Below are 22,094 nucleotides of genomic sequence, written 5' to 3'. Positions count from 1 at the left end.
TGTGTGTGTGTGTGTGTGTGTGTGTGTGTGTGTGTGTGTGTGTGTGTGTGTGTGTGAGTGAGTGAATGAATAAGAGTGCCCTCTCACCATGGTAGTCTTTGTAGAGTGGGTTGGTCTCCTTCTCCGAGCCTCTGAATGATTCCAAAGCGATGGACGTGTCGCTGAGTCGGGTTATACGGCCCATTAGCACTCGGCTCTGTTAACGGAGAGAGAGGGATACAGATTGCACAAGGATGACATGAGGTGTGTGTGTGTGTGTGTGCGTGTGTGTTTGTGTGTGTGTGTGTTTGTGTGTGTGTGTGCGCGCTACAAATAAATAAGGGAATATAGAGTGGGCGAGGTGCATTCTAAACTAGACTGGCTTCAGAGCAGGCATTTGTGATGACAACACCCCAAGAGTCTGAGAGACACAGAAAGAGAAAAGGGCAGACATGTAATGAATCAAAAGCCAGGGATACAAAAGAGGATACAAAAAAATCAAGAGACAAAAAGAAATACAGTGAAAAGAGAGACAGAGAAAGACAGAGATAGAAAGATGCAGCCTGACACAAATAGAGAGAGAGAGAGGGAGAGGGATGAGAGAGAGGGAGAGGGATGAGAGGGGGAGAGGGATGAGAGACATACTGCAAGGAGCCAGGCTCAGGTAATTAAGCCCCTCCTGACAAGGCGGCGGCTTCTCCTGGGCTGCCGAAATTAAATTAGGTCATCATTATCGCTACGCCTAGGCACCGGGAGGCACCGGGAGCCCCTCCACTCAACCCTCTAGCCTGCCAGGAGCCGAGCTCACCACACACGGCGACACACACACACACACACACACACACAATCTACACCGCACGCTACGGTACATGCCCCCACGCTGCATCCTAGGCCCGCCTTCACCGGGACACACTGTGCCATGTGGGCAGGAACGGCCACCGAGGCGCAATCAGGGGAACTTTGTGTGGACCCTTTGGCAGCGCCCCCCTCGCCGCCCCCTAGGTGAAGGATGGCAGGAGGCTGGTGTGGAGGCAGTGGGCCACGAGCAGAGCTGACCAAGAGAGCGGCAGGAACACTGAGGGTCACCACACTCGGGGAGGGACTCGGGCGCCTCACCGGACTGACGGGGAGAGTGCCGAAGAGATCCGGAGGGCAAACAGAAGACAGAACCCAAAACAGACCTGTCAGCACGGTTATGCCGTCTTATGCATCTTGTATGTATGTTTTAACAGGTTATAAAGCTAGTACTGTGTTGTGTATGAACCCTTTACACATGCTCATGCGAAAGCCAGCCCTTTTCGGCACGGTGACACACACACACACACACACACACACACACACACACACACACAGGGCCTCATTGTTCACAGATAGAGAGCGGCGACTCGCCGACTTCCACAGGGTCTGAAATCTGTCCCGGCCTCCCGCCGCACGGCTCATGGAGTGTCGCCATACGGCCCAAATCTGGCCAAACCTTTTCAGCGAGGGTTGAAACCCTCCGAGCTCATCAGCCAACAATGTACCCATTTTATGAATGATGTAATGATGCTACATTTCATATCGGAGCCGGCTTACGTGGTGGAGTTCTGCCAAGTTAAAGCTCCTCCACAGAAGAAAAACTATTAGTTTTCCAATCCCTATTCATATGACTGGTCTATACAGTACCCGTCTGTTGAACTCGGGGGGACAAGTATGGGGCAAGGATGCTTTGAGAGGTGCTCTTAATAATTCAACAGCCCCTCTACTAAGTCCTCAGTGATATGACCGAAGCAGTCCTATGTACTACACATCTAGACAAGCACACACAGAATAACCACATGCAGATGTGCATATTCATGCACACACACACACACACACACACACACACACACACACACACACACACACACACACACACACACACACACACACACACACACACACACACGTGCACATACACTTGCACACACACTTTCAAGACAGATGGAGAGAAGACCATACCAAGGAAAAGGGGACAAGGAGGTGGGGGAGGGCAGAAAAAGAGAGAGAGTTACAAAGAGAGAGAGAGGGAAAGGAACTAGAAAAGAAAAGGGGGGGGGGGGCTGAGAGGCAGTGCAGAGCTCCCCCTACTGGAAGCGACACAAAACAGGCAGTAAAGGGAGAGAATACCAGTGAGAGTGAGCGAGCGATGGCATAAGAGAGGAGAGAGAGAGGAAAAGAAAGACAGAAAGAAAGAAAGAAAGAAAAGCGTCCTTGAAAAATTAATCCCTGGCCCACTCTTAAATATTTCACATGCCCCCCTTTCCTGTGGTGGCTGCCGAGGCCTAATGCAGTTTTCATGCCCGCATGTCTTTCTTTCCCCGTCTTCCCCCACCCCCCACTCCTTTCCTCCCTTTGCACTCCTCTCATTTTCGCCCTAGTTTTTGTTCGAGCCTCATTCAGGAGGGCCTCTCCTGCACTCACAGCCACTTAGAGGACATCTGAGGTCAGGTCTCGCCAAGAGAATTAAAGCCAGTGTCAGTATTTGGGGGAGGGAAATTATTCATCTCAAAACAACATACGTGAGATGGGGTGGGTTGGCTCACCGCACTCACACACGCACCGACACTTTCAAAAAAGCCATTTCACACATGCGGTTTTCATTCGACACTGCATGCAGTATTGAGCAGACCTGAAGTCCTGATACTAAACTATCACGAACCAGTGAAGGCCTGGCATTAGGTCGGTATCTCTGGCATGGTGGAGGACCAGTTATTTTGTGACTCAATACAAATAGCTGAGGCTTCTTGGGCTGGTGAGTGAAATGGGGTTAAACGCAGGAATCAGATTCCAGCGGGACTTTAGGCTTAACAAGACGTATTTCCTCAATGTGTTTCATTATTAATAAATGCCAGAGAAAAGTTTACATGTATTTGAACTCGGTTAACCTCAGCTGCGAACAAACCATGAGGTCAGACTTAATTTTGTACTTTCATAATGTGGCAAAAACAAACCAATTACGACACAACAATCTGACACAACTATTTATTTTGTGTCTGTCTGGCAAGGAATTGATTTTAGCAGGTCTACAGAGTTGTATAAACACAGATCCCCTTCCCTCCCTCTCCACCACCACTGAGTGGGACTCAAGCTATGGCAAGGCCTGGGGAGTTGGCCTGCATATACCGGGACAGCTGTTCAATTGCCCATCCCCAACCCAGGTCAGCAGTTGGTTGGCCTGTACGTGGAGGGTTCCTGTAGTGGGACAGGGGGGGTGGGTTACTTGCAGGTGGGGGTGGTACAGGGTGGCAGGCAGTGGCTGTGGTGGTGGTGGAGGTCTGTGGCAGCCTGAGCAGGAGCCTGATTAAAGTTTTAGGTGGGCTAAGATTTTTCGTCAGACTCAGGGAGGCTTTCAGGGAGCCTGGTGCTTGGCGGCGCTGGTTAAAAATGCATGACTGGGCCACGCCTTTATCACTTTTTATCATCCTGCTCGCTGCCAGGACCTCAGGGGAATTGGAAATGATTAAGTAAAAATGGAGGAGAGGACTAACAATGTAAAAAAACAAACACTTCAATGAGTCATCAGCATAGTACAGAGATGACAGGAGAGATTGGAACCTCGACAGTGTCATTGACTCAAACTCCAATAAGAATACCGCATACTGACAAAACTGACAAAGCATATAGACAGAAAATGCATGCCTTAAATGAGCTGTTAGTAATTTCCAATAAACATATCAGTCAAATGCCTGACACTCAATGTATGAGTGTATAAATGCAATGACAAGTCTGCTGTACTGTTACAGCTACACGTTTGTTGAATTCAATTGTCCAATGAGTCCACACACCTTTCACTTTCTACTCTTAAATACCTCCCTGCCAGTCAGGATGACCCCTCATCGCTGGGACCTGCGTGACGCCAGCGCGGGCATGATGGGTAATTACAGGGGCTTATGGGGGTCAGAGGGCGCGCTGAAGCTGTATGGGGAGGGGGGGGGGGGGGTGTCCTCAGAGGGAGGGTAAGGCGTGGAGGAGATCTGGAGGCAGGCTGGAAGGGAGGAGGTGACATGCGGAGGTTGTGAGGGAAGAGTTGGGGGTGAGGGGGTGGGGGAGTGAGGGAGGGAGGGATTGGGTTGGGGAGAGGGAAGGGCTCCGCTGGGTCTGTGGAGGCCCTGTGGTAGCCACAGTGTGCCATATGCCCCGACAGATGACCCCGGGTCTGCCAGTGGGCCCCAGCAGAGGAGAGCAGAGGAGAGGGGCAGAGAGGGGCCGGCCCAGACTGGGACGTTACAAGCTCCCCCACCCCCCAATTCACTCTCGCAAACACACACATGCACACACGCACACACACACACACGCACACACGCACACACGCACACTTTCTACACACCAATATACTCTTGCACACACACAAACACATATGCTTTCTTCACACTCACTTGCATACACACCCGTGCATTCACACAGTTTCTACACACACACAAATAGACAAAAAACATGTTATATAGTGCATCCATCCAAGTGGAGCAGGAGTGATGATGAGCTGCTCATGGTTTGCAGCCCTTGGCTTTCACGTCCTACTAAAGTAAAAGCCCCAGACTGCCCCCACACCCCATCAGAACACATGCATCTTTGTGGACTCTGAACACCCCCAACCCCATCCGCCCAGAGCGGCAGTGCTGGTTCTCCTCAGAGCAGAACCAAGAGATAAAAGAATGGCCACATCATGCCCCAATGAGGATGCTCCTTAGTACGCCATGCATCCTAAGCGTGACGAATAAAGTCCTAACACAGACACTGTAGGGAGGTTGCAAAGCCACAATCGATTTAGTGGACCCAAGTGAACTTGCTCAAAGCCACAGGGAAGAGGTTAAAGGTCACAGTTGTCACTGTGTTGTTCCTCTTATAATAACGATTGGAAAGTAGAAGAGGTTAGTGGAAGAGGAGGAGGTTAGTAAAGGCATAATAAAAACATTCCATGCAGCTTCCCCGTAAAATTTCAATTGTAGCTGTTTTGTTTGAACGATTACTGTTTTACAGTGCGGGTAGGTAGGTAGGTAAAAGCTGAGTTTGGCTCATGTGGTAATGCCATTATCTACACACACATACACAAACACATAAACATATCATGACGTAGCCATGTAGCCCATGGGCCTATTAGAACCAGTCCCCCGCCCCCCTCTGAACCTTACCCAGGGCCATGAGAGCCGGTAAGTCATACGTACCTGTATGAGGTGAGAAGGAACGGTGACCATGGCGACGGAGAGTGAGGAGCGCAGCAGGGCTCGGAGTGCGTACAGGAAGGTGGTGAGGGAGTGGCTGTGGGCGGGGCTTTCTCTACAGCAGAGGTCGTCACCCCAAAGCACCGAGCCCAGAGAGTGGAGGCCCAGCCGCAAGACATTACGCATCTTAGACTGTCACACACACACACACACACACACACAATAACAATAAAACCGAATGAAGAACAACAATGATCTTGTTTAAGTAATGACCTACATGTTTCACACACACACACACACACACACACACACACACACACACACACCCACCCACACACATAAATACATACAGTATATACAGTACCAGTCAAAAGTTTGGACACACCTTTTTAAGAATTTTTTTCTTTACTTTTATTATTTTCTACATTGTAGATTGATGGGAGATTATTTCCAAACACTGTTAATGATTTAAGAATATAATAATCTAGTGCCTTGTATTAATTTATTCCTTGTATGAATCATGTGCTTATTAAAGCAGCAGCATGGCTTTTCTCTCTGTGTGTGTAACTACAATATTAGGTGCCACTAAGGCTAGCTTTACACGACAACGATCTGAACGCAAACCGCAAAAGTGGCGTTGCGTTCCCACTTTTTATTTCGCGTTTAGACGAGAGTCTTTGGGTGGAAATCTGCATGCAGACGGTGACGCAAAAGTGTGTGAAATTGAACTTAACCGGTGCAGACGTGGAGGTACTGCAGGATGTATATGTGTCCATTCTATTCCACTATGGCTATTTTAACGCGATTGGGTGCTTATTTATTTATTCATTCACTTACATTTGCAGTGTTCGTGTACATTTACATTTAGTCATTTAGCAGACGCATTTGGCCAAAGCGACGTAGGCTACAAGGGATAGAACAGACAAGCTACGAAACCTAGTGTAATTAATGCGCCTTCTCTGCTCTGTTTTATCTGTGATTACTCGGCTTATTTGCTGAAATGACTCCTGGATAGATATCAAAGCAGCTTGAATCTCAGACTGATGGAAATAATCTGACATGTTTGTTGTTGTTTGGCTGTACTGCACATGGATATGATGTCAACGCGTATGCGAGGATAGCCAGCATGAGCAGCTCAGAGCACACTTTTGCGTTTTCAACCCAATAGACGGGAACGCGACGGTGGAGCGTTTTTAAGATTTCCACTCTGGAGGGTGGGTTCATTTTTTTGCGTTTTTAAGCCCCAAAAACGCTGTCGCCGTCTAAACAAAAGGCACATCTGATACAATATTTTGTCGGTTTCACCTGGGAGCGTTGTCGTGTAAAGCCACCCTAAGTCTGCATATGAACAAGAGCATGTTTAGACCAGAGGAGATAAGAAAGGAACTGTGCTTCTTCTGACCTTGTGCAAAACTGCCATCCTTGCGAGACAGGGAGACTCGGACGTGAGAAATCCACCACGTGGTTATCCCTGCTGAAAGCTAAACTTCTGACTATATAAACCTTGTGCGAAGGGTTAATCATTGCCTTCACTTTCAGCCTTGTGCTGGGAGGGGAGCCCAATTGCAATTGTTGTTGTTGTTTGTCCAATAAATATACTTACATGCAGCTCCAGAGTCCTGAGGTACCTAGGGTGAATTTTTCACCTATCATAGATTTATACTGAAGACATTTAAACTATGAAAGAACACATATGGAATGCTGTACTAAACAAAAAAAGTGTTATCTACCATGTAGAAAATGATAAAAGTAAAGAAAAAACTTCTAAAAAAAAATATGAAGGTGTGTCCAAACTTGACTGGTACTGTATATATTTATCAAAGCAATTTCCTGGCATTACATTGGCATACACATCACTTTGATTACAAAGGGGCGCTACTGTGAAGTACTTCATCTTTTTGTTCTTGGTATAACCAAATCATTTGATTATGTACAGATACAAATTCTGGATTTACTGCATTTACTGTTGTCTTTTAACCATTTGCAGTGTGGGACTAATGAAAACACTTCTTACCACCTGAGGGAAAGAGTACAAACTCTCTGTAAAGGGACAGCTGCATTACAATCTTTCTCCAGCATAATTCCATAAACCCAATCAAGCCATTCAAAATTGGAAAATAAGGTTCTTTAGACAAGGTACATTTCCGCAAACTTTTTCTTTTTCCACAACTTTTTTCAATTTCCAGTTACAAGGTCCACTCTTTTTTTAAATTATTAATTTAATTTCTCTTAAAACAATATGGTGCATAATTTCTGGGGAGCATCTGAATATTGAGTGGAATAACTATATAACTTCATTAGTGTGGTGAGTGGAGTCTTTTGTCTCCGAGTCAAGGTCACCCAGCACTCCAACAACTTGACTCGACCAAACAACCGGGCCAGGCAAGCCCATTCAACAACACGGTCAATCGGAACATTGCGGTCAAACGCGATTGGACGCCACCGACCAATCAGGACCCACGCCTGACAGAGCCACAAAGAACCTGTCAGCCAAAGAGCCAAAATGTCTACTGGCGTGGGAGCCAGCGAATTCTTGGCACCGAATCGGCCATTGCTGGCCAAGAGGGCCTGGGTAAGGCTTGTGCCCTCCTCCTCTCCTCTCTTCTCCAATGCCTACAATGATCACCAGAGCGTCTGAACTCTCTCTGGTGGGAATACTGCAATTTTAGTGTTACGCTGTAGGGTTGGTGCTGGGTGGGAATATTTAACTGAACCTGAAGTTTCTACCATTCAGTTTTGGGAGTCTATGAAACTCAAAGTTCAGAAGTCTGTTTTGAAGGGTTCCTCATATTCTTCTATCGTTGTCTCTAATCCAAAACACGTTACAACGCATCATGAGATGTGTTCGTTTCATCTTAACGCTTAGCTTTAATCCTAGTCCTATTGGTTTTACCAATTCTGTTTTTTACGACTGGATTTTTGCAGCTCTTGAGGGAGCCATGGAGAGTGTTTAACAAACTCCCCGTCAGGAGAGCGGTGGCAAGACGAGCTGTTTTAGTCCTCCCGTGGGGCTCGTCCATCGGGCTGCTGAGTCAAACCCCTTGTTTGCCAATCACCAGCATCTAACAAAAATAAACCTCATTGTTACAGTGCGAGTCCCGCGCTCCAGCAACATTTCCCAAGAAGAGGGTGTTCCTCTACAGTCTTCTTCCACTTTCCCTGCTCTCCTTCATTCTTTCCTCTTCCACCCAACGCTCTTCTCTTTCTGTTTCCATCCCCCCCACCCCCCTCTCAGTCACTTTACTACTATTCCTTATTTTTCTTTTGTGGTTTGCACCAAATGCGTGTGTGTGTGTGTGTGTGTGTGTGTGTGTGTGAACCTTAGCCAATCATAGTCAGGGTAAGTGTGTGTGTGTGTGTGTGTGTGTGTGTGTGTGTGTGTGTGTGTGTGTCACGTCAGCGTTTGGTGCTAAGAGCGCAGAGGCCAGAGGGCGGCCAGCGTGGGAATGATGGCATCATGCCTGTTACCATGACGACATGAAAACACACACACACACACACACACACACACACACACACACACACACACACACACAACAGCACCCCAGAGGACTCAACCTCTGTGAACCATCCCTTCATGAAGCCCCAAAGCGAACAGCAACCGCAGCGTGCCGGCTCCTCAAGGATCACTGAACAGCGCTCTCCACCCTACTGCCATGCACTGACACTCCAAGAGAACAGTTAGAGAGCAGCAGCTTCCTCTCGCTTCACCATCACCCATGTCATGATCACTACTAAGACTGATTAAAACACCATCACCCATGCCATGATCACTACTCAAACTAAATAAAACACCATCACTAATGCCATGATCACTACTAAGACTGATTAAAACACCATCACCCATGCCATGATCACTACTCAAACTAAATAAAACACCATCACTAATGCCATGATCACTACTAAGACTGATTAAAACACCATCGCCCATGCCATGATCACTACTCAAACTAAATAAAACACCATCACTAATGCCATGATCACTACTAAGACTGATTAAAACACCATCACCCATGCCATGATCACTACTCAAACTAAATAAAACAACATCACTAATGCCATGATCACTACTAAGACTGAATAAAAACACAATCATCCATGCCATGATCACTACTCAAACTAAATAAAACAACATCACTAATGCCATGATCACTACTAAGACTGATTAAAACACCATCGCCCATGCCATGATCACTACTCAAACTAAATAAAACACCATCACTAATGCCATGATCACTACTAAGACTGAATAAAACACAATCATCCATGCCATGATCACTACTAAGACTGAATTAAACACCATCACCCATGCCATGATCACTACTAAGACTAAATTAAACACTATCAGCTATGCCATGATCACTACTAAGACTGATTAAAACACCATCACCCATGCCATGATCACTACTCAAACTAAATAAAACAACATCACTAATGCCATGATCACTACTAAGACTGATTAAAACACAATCATCCATGCCATGATCACTACTAAGACTGAATTAGAGACCATCACCCATGCCATGATCACTACTAAGACTGAATTAAACACCATCACCCAAGCTCAAGACTGAGCCAGGCAAATGTAAACAGAGTACTGCGTGCTGGTGTGTTGGAGTGCTCATTCTGGAGATTCTTGTGTCTATGCCCATGTTCTTTTCTGAGCCATGGGGCATTCCACTGCCCTGCCAAAAGCACGTCAGAGCACGGCTCGCTTTGATGATGTCAGCCATTTAATCCACAGGGTGAGTGACAGCCAGCGAGGGCGACTGGGGTGAGAACCAGCGAACAACCAGTGTGCATGGGACAGGCTTCATCAGATCTCACACACACACACACACACACACACACACACACACACACACACACACACACACACACACACACACACACACACACACACACACACACACACACACACACACAGGATGATGTCAACCAGTGAAGTCCTTTTATCTGACACACCATGTTTGAGTTGAATGTTATTTACGTTATTTACTAAGTTGTGTGGTCCCAGTTTACTTCATGTACAAAGTAGTTACTTTGTGCAACAATATATTTACACACAGATGACAGTGTGTAAAATACTTAGGTTACACAATGTTTTCACGTTTGGGGTTGATGATGTGTCACAACATGTTTTTACATGAGAAGTATTGTGCTAAAACCCTTAATTAATGACTTACTAAAGTCGAATGAACCTAAGGACACATAAATGGAGTAGGAGCTAATGTTGTTTCATGCCTCACTCTTTCTACGTTCAATCGTTCAGAGAAAGCCTTTAACTAAGTGTATGCATGGAATATATTTACAACAGGCAACGCACAATTTCAGAGAAAACATCCCATAATTTCCCGACTACAAATTGCATTTTATATAAACGGCATGACAATAGTTTATGTCATTTTATAAAACCTGTGTAGCAACTGCACCTGTGTTATAACCACGTTTGTTTTCAACATTACATCATCATGTCATAAAGGTAAATGTCACGTGGGTGTGACATTTTAGTTTCTCCTCATTGGCACTCCATCGCCAAATCCCAGTTTCATCTATGTCATATTCCCTACCCGCCACTCTATTGCCTTTTCTTTTGTCAGTTGTATCACATTTAATTGAAATCCAGCAGTAAAAGGATGACATTAGAATGAGTCTTTTCCATGACGTGGGGCAATAGCTATATTGGACACTGCCTTCAAAGCAACATCCTCGGCTAATTGCACACAAACTGCACCATGTCAAATGCGTTAGACATGGGTAATGTTAGACCTGGGCATCTGGCCCTATAGCCCCAGATGTTTAAAGAATATCCCCCGATCTCAAACTGGCTTTACATGTACAGCCTGCATCAGAGTATTAAACGCAGGGGTGCAGAAAGTTTACAAAACTAATGTTCAAACCGCAGTTAGTAGTTGAGAAATTACGGCAGTAGTTACATGAGACAAATTATAGTTGTTTGGGTATGAGTGCGTATGAGTGTGTTTTGTAAGTGTGTGTGTGTGTGTGTTTGCAAGACTGTGTGTGTGTGTGGAGAGTGGGCTGTCTCTCTGGAGGGTCAATCCCAGTGGTCACTGCCACAGCCGGGGTGTACAGGGAAAGAGCGAGGGAACCTCTCTTGGGGCACCCCAACTCCTCAGCAAGGGCTAATGATCATGAGCAGACTGCAGGCATATTGGTCTCAGTGTGCCAGTGTGTGTGTGTGAGACTGTGTGTGAGTCTGTGTGTGTGTGTGTGTGTGTGTGTGTGTGCGCGAGTCTACTGTGTATGTGTGGGTTTGTGTGTGTTTGTGTGTGTGTGTGTGTGTGTGTGTGTGTGTGTATATGTGTGTGTGTGTGTGTGTGTGTGTGTGTGTGTGTGTGTGTGTGTGTGTGTGAGTGTGTGTGTGAGTCTGTGTGTGTGTGTGTGTGTGTGTGTGTGTGTGTGTGTGTGTGGTGTGTGTGTGTCTCCTGTTTACCACAGAGCTGATGGAGGGCTGCTCTGCTCTCCTCTGAGGAGGCAGGGCCCAGGGGAGAACCCAGACCTTGCATCTCCCCTAAAGGACTGAGTACAACATGGCACCGCCAGAGGATGGAGGGATGAAGAAATAAGGAGCAAGAGAGGAGTGCAGGACAGCGGTGGCAGAAACTCTGCTGAGAATGGGGGTGGTGTGCATACTAACATCGAACTCGTGCTAGAGTCTGTCCAGATGTATCCATTTAAGTCACACAATTCACAACATTTACCAGATGAAGACAGTAAGTTGAAAAATGTCGGTGTTTTTGTGAAAATAAAATAAAAAAAATACGATGTACAGCCATCCTTCCCCTTTTCTCATTTACTTCTACCGGTGTCCAGCACTTGCTCCCAACATCACGTGGATATGGACACCTTTTTTCTAGTTTCTCTACCCCACTCTGTCATAAATGCCTGTACCTATTTGAATTTGTTCAGCAGGTCTTCTACAATATTCTTTCTGCTCATTGTGTGATCGAATGAATAACTGTAATGAGGCGTTGGGTGTAGAGCAGTGTAAGACCCACCTGTGGAGCAGAGCCATCAAAGCCCTGCTGGTGGATGACCCTCTGGATGGCCTTCAGTAGAGCCATGTAGGACTCACTCATGGAGCTGCACAGCAGTGGGAGAAAGGGCACCAGTGAAGGGGGATTGTGGGATAACAAAACAATTTACGCCAACAATGTACTACAACAACATCAATGATCTTCAAACACACACACACACACACACACACACACACACACACACACACACACACACACACACACACACACAAAACACTGAACCTAAACAACCTGACGCAGGGAACACACACGTACACACAACGTGAGTTTGTCTTTGATTAGAGGTTCCTATGACTGCAATGCAGTGTTATGCATGGCAGAAAGAACGATGAGGGAGGCAAACCTTTTGTTTTTCCGTGGCCATTTGAGCAGATGAAATAACAAATCAAAGCTTTAATTAATTAAAGCTCTGGCGTCCTTCGTCAGCTCCCCCTGCCCCACGGCTCAGGTGCCGCTGCGGTGACGCCGGGCCCTAAACGGCATTAACGGGGCGATGGCTCCGATCGGGGTGACACAGCACTTTCCATGTTCAGTCAGGAGTAAGATGTGCAGCGTTTGTGGGGGATCAGGAAGGAACACTTGTTCCACACCTCGTCCCACTCTCCCACTTTCAAGGACTTGGACAGATCTCTCTGATGACGGCCTAGCGGCTTCACACTCAAGGCTAAATACTCCACACTGACTGAGCATCAGTAACAAGTTACTCGTTTCATTTCACAATTTCGACATTCCCCCGGAACAATGCTTTAAGAAGGTATGTTCCTGCGGTGTCTTTAACCATCAACTTAATCCTTGATGGGTAACATGTGACTTTGGGAAAAGGGAAATTTGCAGGTCCTATTTCACACCTAGTGTAACATTACCCCCTTATTTGGAACTGGTATTTCTAGTTCACATGAGTGTGGCGTAGTAATGACTGCATCCCTATTGTGGTGCCCAGCAAGTCACACAGATATCCATCAATTACCGACCAATTGAGCATTCCATATCAGCCTCACAAAAAACATACCCACCGCCAACCCCCTGCCTGCCTGGCTCACACACACACACACACACACACACACACACACACACACACACACACACACACACACACACACACACACACACACACACACACACACACACACACACACACACACACACACACACACACACACACTCTCTTACAAAAATACACAACCCTACAAAAGGGGGCCGATGGCAAACAACTTCTTGCCTTGCAGGATACAATAGCCCCCCCTCTAGCCACACTGAAGGGTCTGAGGTGATATTTTCCCCCTTCAAGAAAAAAGGAAACCTACTTCCCCTTTCATCTCCTCAACAACCAGGCATGTTGGAGGAAACAGGGGTGAGAGATTTGGGGGGGTGTATGGACCAGAGATGGGTGTGGGTATGGTGGTGGGGTTTCCATAGGCAGCACTTGTGCCATTGTGTGCACGCGACGCTCTGAATGCCCGCAGCCCCCGCCGAGGCGCGCTCGATTAAAGGTGCTGTCCATAGAGGATAATGGCTAGAGCGCGAGCTAATTAAGATCCCACCCGGGGAAGCATCGGGGATACTGCATTCACTTCCCATTTTTAAACAACAGGCTCCGACGTCACCTGGAGAGCAATTTGTGGCAATTACTCAGCATAGGGAAACGGAGCGACTTAACAGGCCGGAAAGCAACATGGGGGTTTTTGTCATCGCGCGAGGGGAAGGATTCACCTCCTTCTCAACAGGCCCTCTGTCCATCTGACTGACGCCTGGGATTCAGAGCAAGGGTGAAAATGACTGTAATTACGCAGATAAACATATTTTAACTCCATTTCATAAAACTATGGGATCTGGAGTGGATATTGTTTCTTTGCCTGCATTTGCAAATTGGGTTAATTGTCTTGGCTGACATCTGCTGCTGTAACCTGGTGGGTTGGGGGTCGCCACAGAACCCAGCGAGCAGAATCTGACCAATCCAGCAGCAGCATCCATCACTGACTGCTGACAGTGGAAAGAGAGTCCATCCCTAGTGCACCGGAAGAGGGCAGGAACAGGAACACACTTACCTGGCAGTGCAAATAGCGGCGCTCAGGCACTCACCCCCTCACTATGGAGCTCTAATGCAGCCGCCAGGATAAATACTGCCGTCTAAAGGAGCTCTGTTTGCACAAATACAGTCACAGCGAGCGCGGCCCCCATAAAAGACAAACTCCAGATTGGCTTGTTTGCCTGGCGGCTGCATTTGTTTTTTTGCGCTAATGCAAAGAGACGTTTGTTCCTAAATCCGTTCCCTCTTGTCGTCAGACATGCTAACAACCCAAAAGCCACATCAAAACGCACCACGCTGTTTGGCTAGGATTGCCCAATCTCAAACTCCTGGTTTCACAGGGCAGGCCCGATGGCCCACCGCACAGCGTCTGACATCAGCTTTACTGCAACTGTATCAGCTGGCTAAACATTGTAAAGCTCGAACACAATTCCCATTCCACTGATACCTAGAACCATTTACGATGGAGACGTCACGCTCACTCGAATACCACAACGGTCACAACTGTAATTTGATAACCTTCCAAATACAGAAGCAATGACAGTTTTTCATTCAATCAAAACCATACATACACTTAACTCACAAATAAAACCGTATTCTTTCCTTGTTTTGGGTGTTAGTACCTTGTTGGTGTTGATTCAGCTGGAGGCTGCTCAGGGAGGTAGAAAGTGTGGCATTTGGACGCCTGCCTCATGTCCGGGCTCATCGTCTTGGAGACGTCATAGTAGTGACCGAACCGTGCAGAGGACGCCAGTGCAGTCTGAAAGAGTTCATTTCAGAGGTCAGGGGGGTCATGCAGGAGAACAGCTTCATGACAAGAATGTGGTGCCATTTAATCTCTTCATTTTATGGCTGTTCTTCAGACATATTAGGGAGATAAAAAAAAGATCACTTGGACTGTAACTTTTCAATGAATTATTCAGTGCCGTAATTATCATTTGTTCGAAATCCTCTAATGCGACTCTAAAATGTTCTTAACGATTTCTTAAGGAGAGCAAGCACTTGTGTCTCTGAAAGCCAGATCCTGGCGGAGGCAGATGTTTTTTCACGGCTCTGAAAAAGAAAGTTTCCAGGGCAGATTTTCTAATGAGCTGACGCGTTCCATTGAGAACCGAGTCACTAATCTACTCCTGATCGGGATCAGTGACCCCCCTGTGTGTGTGCCCCCAGCCCCAACCTTCCCGGATAAACTGACGAGCGGGGCTCATCCTCGCTTTGTGGGTCGGCCAGGTCGACCCCCCTAACACTTCAGCATGGGCCTTGACTGGCTGAACTCTGATCTGATGTCTCCATTGAGGAGGAGATTGGGCAAGAGGAGAGGATAAGGAAGGGAGGTTCTGATTTTAGATGCAAATCCTCCCCTGGGTTTATTTGGGCTTTGTAAAGGCAACTGGTGAGGAAGGGGAGGGGGGGTGAGAAGTTGTAGACTTGTATCTGTATGATGGGGAATGAAAGACCAAGAACAAGTGTCTACATAGGAAAAAGAGAAAGAGAGTGAATAAAGGATGGAGGGATGTAAAAGGCGAAGCGAGAAAGACAGCGAGTGAGATAGACTGACAGAGGCGAGGCAGACAGAGACAGTGAGAAAAAAAGAGAGAGGAACTGAAAGGACACAGTGCCAAAATCTCTGGGGACTCACTGGTGTCCCCCTAATCCCCATAGCGATATGGATTACTGGGGCCGGAGGAGAGGGGCGGGGGCTTTATTTCCTCCGGGCGGAAGAAAGAGCGCGGCTGCAGCCGAGAGGGCTGTGAGGGGATTTCGGGGGCTAAGAAAGGCCTGGTGCTATGGGTCAGGCTGCTGGTAAATGGGGCTCAGTGAGGCCTCCCACCCCCCCACCCAACCCTGGCTCCCCCAGGCCTAAAGCTGCACCTAGAACCAGCTAAGCGTGAGTAATCCGAGCGGCCAGTGAAAGAGGCGAGTGAAGCCCCCTTCACAGTTCTATCTGGATAGGAGTTGATGTGTTTATTACCGCAGACAAATCCCTTCACAGTGGAACGGGAGGGCATGTGTGTGCGTAGGCCATAGAGCGTGTGTGGGAAGAGAGACAGCCCATGAGATGATGGGAGCAGCCTAAACAGCGTCTTAATGGATGTTATGTCTCTTATTTCTGAAAAGTTTACCTGGACTTTTGGAAGGTTCTGGTACCGCCAGGCAATTTTCATGTCATCGGCATTGTCTGGGTCAGATGACTGAGCTTGTTCCTGAACTGGTTGAGGACTAGTGACATCATCGAGGATTGGAGCAGGAAGTTCCTGTGGGGAACAAAAAAGGCAAACATTGTGCTAAAAAAATCTTTAAAAAAACTACAACATACAATTACTTGCAGTAAAAGTGTTTTAAGTGTGCCGAGTCTCTTATTCACTCTTTTCAGTCAGGCATCAACATATTCTACTTCTTGTAAGTTAGGATGTTTATTTTGTGTCTGTGTAAAAATGACAATTACAAGAGGCAAGTGTGGACATGATAAGAAAAGTGCAATTAAAATGATAATGAATGTATTTCAAATCCAATTGAAAGTATCCATGCACTTACACACTGTCAAAACATCTATATCTTTACATTCAATTATACTCACAACTATTAACACTAAAATGGCTTGGTAACGCAATAGCGCTTTACAGAAAACCATGCAGCAGGTGTAATTATTGTTTTGCTTGCGAGAAAAATGCCATTCGGGTGTCCCTGAAGGCGCACGGAGAAACACAAATCAATTAGGCTGGCACTCTGCGTACTGTCTCTGTTACAAATGAGGGGAAATCTGCACGAGGCCCCACGGTGCTAACAAAGCTGTCTGCAACAGGCAAGGAGGTGAAAAAAATAAACAACAACTCAACAAACCAGATGAAATTAAGAGAAAGAGAAGGCAGCCGCTCACACACACTCACACACACACACACCCCAGAGAATCTTCACCAAACCCAGGCGATAACACAAAAACAAGTGACTGACTCCCAAATAACACCTCAAATTAGCAAGGGGGCCTGTTATTCTTTTTTTTTTTCATTTCTTTTTTTCTTTCACGAGCGGCAGCGGGGCCCTCATTAACCTTCGTGTGACAGGGGGCCAATCACACGGTGGCGCTGGACGCGCTCCTGTCCGGTGTCATTAAGGTAATGCCTGTTAGAGCGCGGAGGTGAGTCCCCGAGCTGGTCACACGCTCACCTGAAACGGCCCTCAGGGGCCCGCTCTTTATAACTGTGACTACAGATGAAAGGAAGGAGGGGGAGAGGGGCTCCCACAAGGGGGAGAAGAGAGAGAGGGAAAGAAGAAGAGGAAGAAAGGCAGTGAAGGGGAAGGGGAGAGGAAAGAGACGGGATTTAAAGCACAAAAAGAAAGCAGAGGGAAGAAAATGAGCTAATAAGAGCAACTGACCATGCATGAAAGAGAGGAAGAGAGTGAGAGAAGAGAACATTTAGAACGAGTGAAAAAAGAAAGCAAAAGTGAGGAAAATGAAAGAGTAGAGGAGGGAAAGAGAGAGGGTAGATAAACGTATCTAGGCAAAGGCTCTTCATGGGCTAAACGAGGTACGCTTCATTGGTGAGAGGAGGGAGTGATCCTGATCAGTAATGTGGCAGAGCACAGCACTTGAAACAGGTTTAGAGATCAAGATAATCTAAGAGGCGTCACTAACTACAGAAATGTTCATCAGTGCAACAAAGTTTTTGGGAGTACATATCAGTAGTATTTCATTGAAGGAAAAAGGAGAGAAAAGTTCAAAAACTGAATGTCTTACTATGTATGGTTATTATTATTACATAATTACGATATTATACTTGCCACTTCACACTCACCACTTTACTTTACACAGGCTCACTTTCAATGCTGTTTGCACTACACTATATTGCTCTACCCACATACGTGAAGCGTCTATGTCTCTGGGTTTCATGGTTAGTATAGGCCCTAGGTTAGTTCAGGCTATTATGTGTATTATATGTTCAGGATAGGTCTAGCAGTTAGTGTAAGACATGTAGGTATGTGTATCTGTTTAGTATGTGTATTTATGTTTAGTATCTATATTGCATATTTATTGCTTATTTAGTAGGTCTACTATTATTTGTCTTTCATAGGTATATCTTATGTTTAGTACTTATGGTTAAGTTATGTTTTATCATGTACTTATATGTTATGTTATGTCTTGTTATGTTATGGTAGTGTGGTACTGTGTCCTGTCAAGAATTTCAGTGCCCAGTCCGACTCTGTTGTTCTGTGCACCTGACAATAAAAGACTTGACTTGTATGGTCACCATGATTACCCCAAATGGCCTCCCTGCCTCAAACATACACATGCACAAGTTCTCATCTAGTAAGTAAGTATAATGAATACAAAATAATGCACACACACACACACGGTACCTGAAGAATCTCGTCTGGGTGATCCTGTGCCGATGCCACAAAGAGCTCATGTCCACAAACCACTCCTTCTGACAGAAAGTACTTGAGGAGCATGCGGGAGTAGCTGTCATATCGGTCTTCCTCTGCAAAAGACATATGACTCAGGACTAAATAACACTGCAACAACACAACGGCACACCGGACAAATTACACTGAAGGAGTGATGGGGGGTTTGAGACTTTGATTCGCAGTGAGGGGTAGGTTAACAAGCATAGTCAAGTTAAATTTATAGTTGAGATGGACAGAAAAATGATGAAAAGGAACACATTGCCTCATGCCAACACCTAGATATGGTGTGAGATGTACTCAAGGTAAGCCAGTATTGATGGCAATCACACTGCCTGCCAGATATTCATTTAATGGCTTGCCAGCAGTCAACATAATGGTTTAGAGTTTTTTTTTTTTTTTTACATATTTGGCAGAGGGTGGTGTCAGAATGTGATAGGAGGACAGGGAGGCCAGCTGAGCTAAATACATGTCCTCCTGTTTTTCAGTTATGTAACATCCCAGTGATACAGCAAGACAGGGAAGAAGCGTGGCCAATGTTCCTTAACAGAGTCATGTTCGCAAATGAGTCTGAGTGTCAAGAGTTTGTTTGGATAAGGCAACTGTTAACTTTATTTTGTAAAGATAAAGTGTAGTTTGATAAACAGTCTTTCCTAATTCCATTTTTTATCTTTATTACAAAGGACAATAAAGGGAGTCTTTTCACCGTATCCCGGCAGCAGCTTAACAAAGACCCTTCCAATGAAAGTGGAAAAACAAAGGACCAATGATAACCCCCGCCACTTCATATATTTATAAGCCTATGCACACATGGTCTGCACAATGCATTTTTGCTCTATCTTTGCAAACAATGAATACATTGATTTTTACCAAAGAGTACATGAATCTGTGGCATCAACCCTACCTAAGAAACACTGTACATGTAGGAATTATTACCTTTAGTGCAAGATCATGACTCGGGACAAGAAAACATTAACTCTACTGTAACATATAAACAATCCCCCTTTCATTTCCTGAACCGCAGAGAGATTCATCCTCATTCAAAGCGTCAATTTCTCATGAATCTTACTTTGCTTTTAGTTTTTGCAGTTTCTTCACAGCAACTATCACAGCATAAAACACAAAGATGCATCATGTACACTCTTTTGCTCCACCCTTTGGTTATGATATACAGGAACATGCCCCACCCATCACTTTCACACTCCTCCCATCATCACATAGAGTAATGTGCACACACGCACAAACAAACACACACACACACACACACACACACACACACACACACACACACACACACACACACAAAGACTGACATTTCCAACAATACCACCGCCTCTCATACACATCACAAATGCCTGTCCACCTTGTCATGGGAGCTTCCTGTCAGAGGCAGTTTGGGGTGTGTGAGTGTGTATGTGTGTGTGTCCCACAGGCCTGTCTGCATTCTGACAGCAGGCACACACACAAAGACACTGACGGTAACACATCCCTCTCCCAACACTGGGAGCCCTCGGAGGGGAGGGGCGATGGGCAGTGACGGGCCAACTCAGACCCGACCATCCCAGGAATGTCTCCTCCCGCTACCTACGGATACCGGAGGTCAGCTGACGCATACCGGCCCAGGAAATGCCACAGCTCCTCAATTTGTCATCAGCAAAATTGACCACTACCACCCACCCACCCCCCTTTTCTTATTGATGTGTTTCTAGGTCAGCAGTGCTTTGTGGCTTTCAGAGGCCCTGACAAAGGCACCCAAATGGGCCAGCTTGAGATGGGGCCTATTGTGCCTGGATTTCTATGGTGGTCCTTACAAATAAAACCTGCGGGGGCTATTAGCCTGTCCGGGGGACAGTTGTAGGGGGTGGTGTGGAGGAGAGACACGACAACAGGACCCAGGGACAGATCAGTCAGTGCCGACAGCCATGAGGTGGGCTGTGCTTCTTTTTCCCTTGTTTATTTTTTTTCTCTAAAGAAAAGGTTTTAGTCTAGATTTTCTTTTTTTGCTCATTTTGATTTTGCTTTTTCGGAAAGACTGGCTTCTGATGGGGAGGAGAGAGGGAGTCAGAGAATAAGAGAGGCCCATTCACAAGTCACATAAAACTGGTGCGATATCTGGGTCAGCACTTCTACCCTCCCACCGCCATATGTCCTCTGTCACAGCAACAACAAAACCATGGGTTAGATTTAAACACTACTGCCAATATAAACTATCAACAAACTAAGCAGTGGAGTAATTTAATCTATTTCAGGTGTGCTCAATTCTGCATGATGAACATGCTTTTTGGTATGTACCTTATTAGTTTAAAAGTAGATTCTTTGTTTGTATTTTTATATTCCATTTTATTGTATTGATGGTAAAGGCCAGTATGGGTAGTGTGGCTGACATTTGTCCTCTATTTTATTTGTTGGTGAGGGAAATAAAATAGAGGACAAATGTCAGCCACACTACCCATACTGGCCTTTACCATCAATACAATAAAATGGAGTATAAAAATAGGGATCTCGACCATGGTGTGTTGGTATGTATGCGAGTGATTATAACACTCTAAAACATTTCAGCACATCTTACCAATTAACAGTAGAGTCCCAACAGCCAGGCCACCACCTACGAAACAAGGTAGGGATAGGAACAGTTAAAAGAATGGTGGGTTCCAGCATTTGAATCAAGCTCTAGGTGCCCGTAATATCTGATATAGTTTTTATGTAATTCACTAGCAAAATGACCACAGCACATTGCCTAAAACAGTGCCTCAAATACTGAACTCATTGTAAATTACTGAAATTACTTACATTGTAAATTACTGAATCTTTGTACATTGTAATTACTTACATTGTAAATTACTGAATCTTTACAGTTTCATGATTAAGCATTGTTGAACATAGCCTTTGCACTACTATTAACGTTTGTCGACAAAACAAAGTTGCATTTCAAACGCTTTATTGTGAAGCACTCTACAATACGTGCATTTATCTTCCCTGATACCATTGCAATTTACTCAACAAACGAGATGCAACCATTAAATACTCATCTCCAAACTTATGTCCGCGAATTGTTATCAACAACCTTCCTCTAACTGTCAACATATTATAGCACAATAACGCAATTTCGCTGCAGACAGAGGCTAGCCTAGAAAGTGCAAGCCAACCACTTTTCTTTTCAAACTAACCGATCACGTAGTCGAGAGACGTGACACCGGTTGATACAATAAGTTGTCCGTTTTGCACAGAGGGTCTTGTCCCTGGGATAGAAACAAGTTTGCTGCGGGATTTCTTTTGAAAACTGGTCGTATTGCAAGTTATGCCAGAAGGGTTGCTCATGCTCCTGACGGGGGCCGCCATGTTGCCTCCGTGTTGACAAGGCACATGGGCGTTTCTTGATAAATTCATCCAATGGGAATTTAAGATGCTGCTTCTCAGCCAATAGCATCAACGAATTCGGTATAGAAGGAC

The 22,094-nt window shown here is 45.8% G+C and overlaps 1 protein-coding gene across 1 annotated transcript in view; it reads right to left on the bottom strand.

The window, feature by feature from the left end:
- elp4 (elongator acetyltransferase complex subunit 4) overlaps positions 1-21,983 on the bottom strand; it is a gene marked incomplete at its 5' end in the record, with an annotated part of 58,334 nt that extends 36,351 nt beyond the window's left edge. The window contains 8 exons of the mRNA XM_080843829.1: positions 88-196; positions 5,163-5,351; positions 12,179-12,263; positions 14,867-15,003; positions 16,367-16,498; positions 18,600-18,721; positions 21,214-21,249; positions 21,812-21,983. Of these exons, the coding sequence (XP_080699955.1) occupies positions 88-196; positions 5,163-5,351; positions 12,179-12,263; positions 14,867-15,003; positions 16,367-16,498; positions 18,600-18,721; positions 21,214-21,249; positions 21,812-21,983 (982 nt within the window). The remainder of the gene's footprint in view (positions 1-87; positions 197-5,162; positions 5,352-12,178; positions 12,264-14,866; positions 15,004-16,366; positions 16,499-18,599; positions 18,722-21,213; positions 21,250-21,811) is intronic.
- Between the last annotated feature and the right edge of the window lie 111 nt (positions 21,984-22,094).

This window comes from Sprattus sprattus (genome assembly GCF_963457725.1).
Source record: "Sprattus sprattus genome assembly, chromosome: 8".
Lineage (NCBI taxonomy): Eukaryota > Metazoa > Chordata > Actinopteri > Clupeiformes > Clupeidae > Sprattus > Sprattus sprattus.
This window is presented reverse-complemented; position numbering and strand designations above follow the sequence as displayed.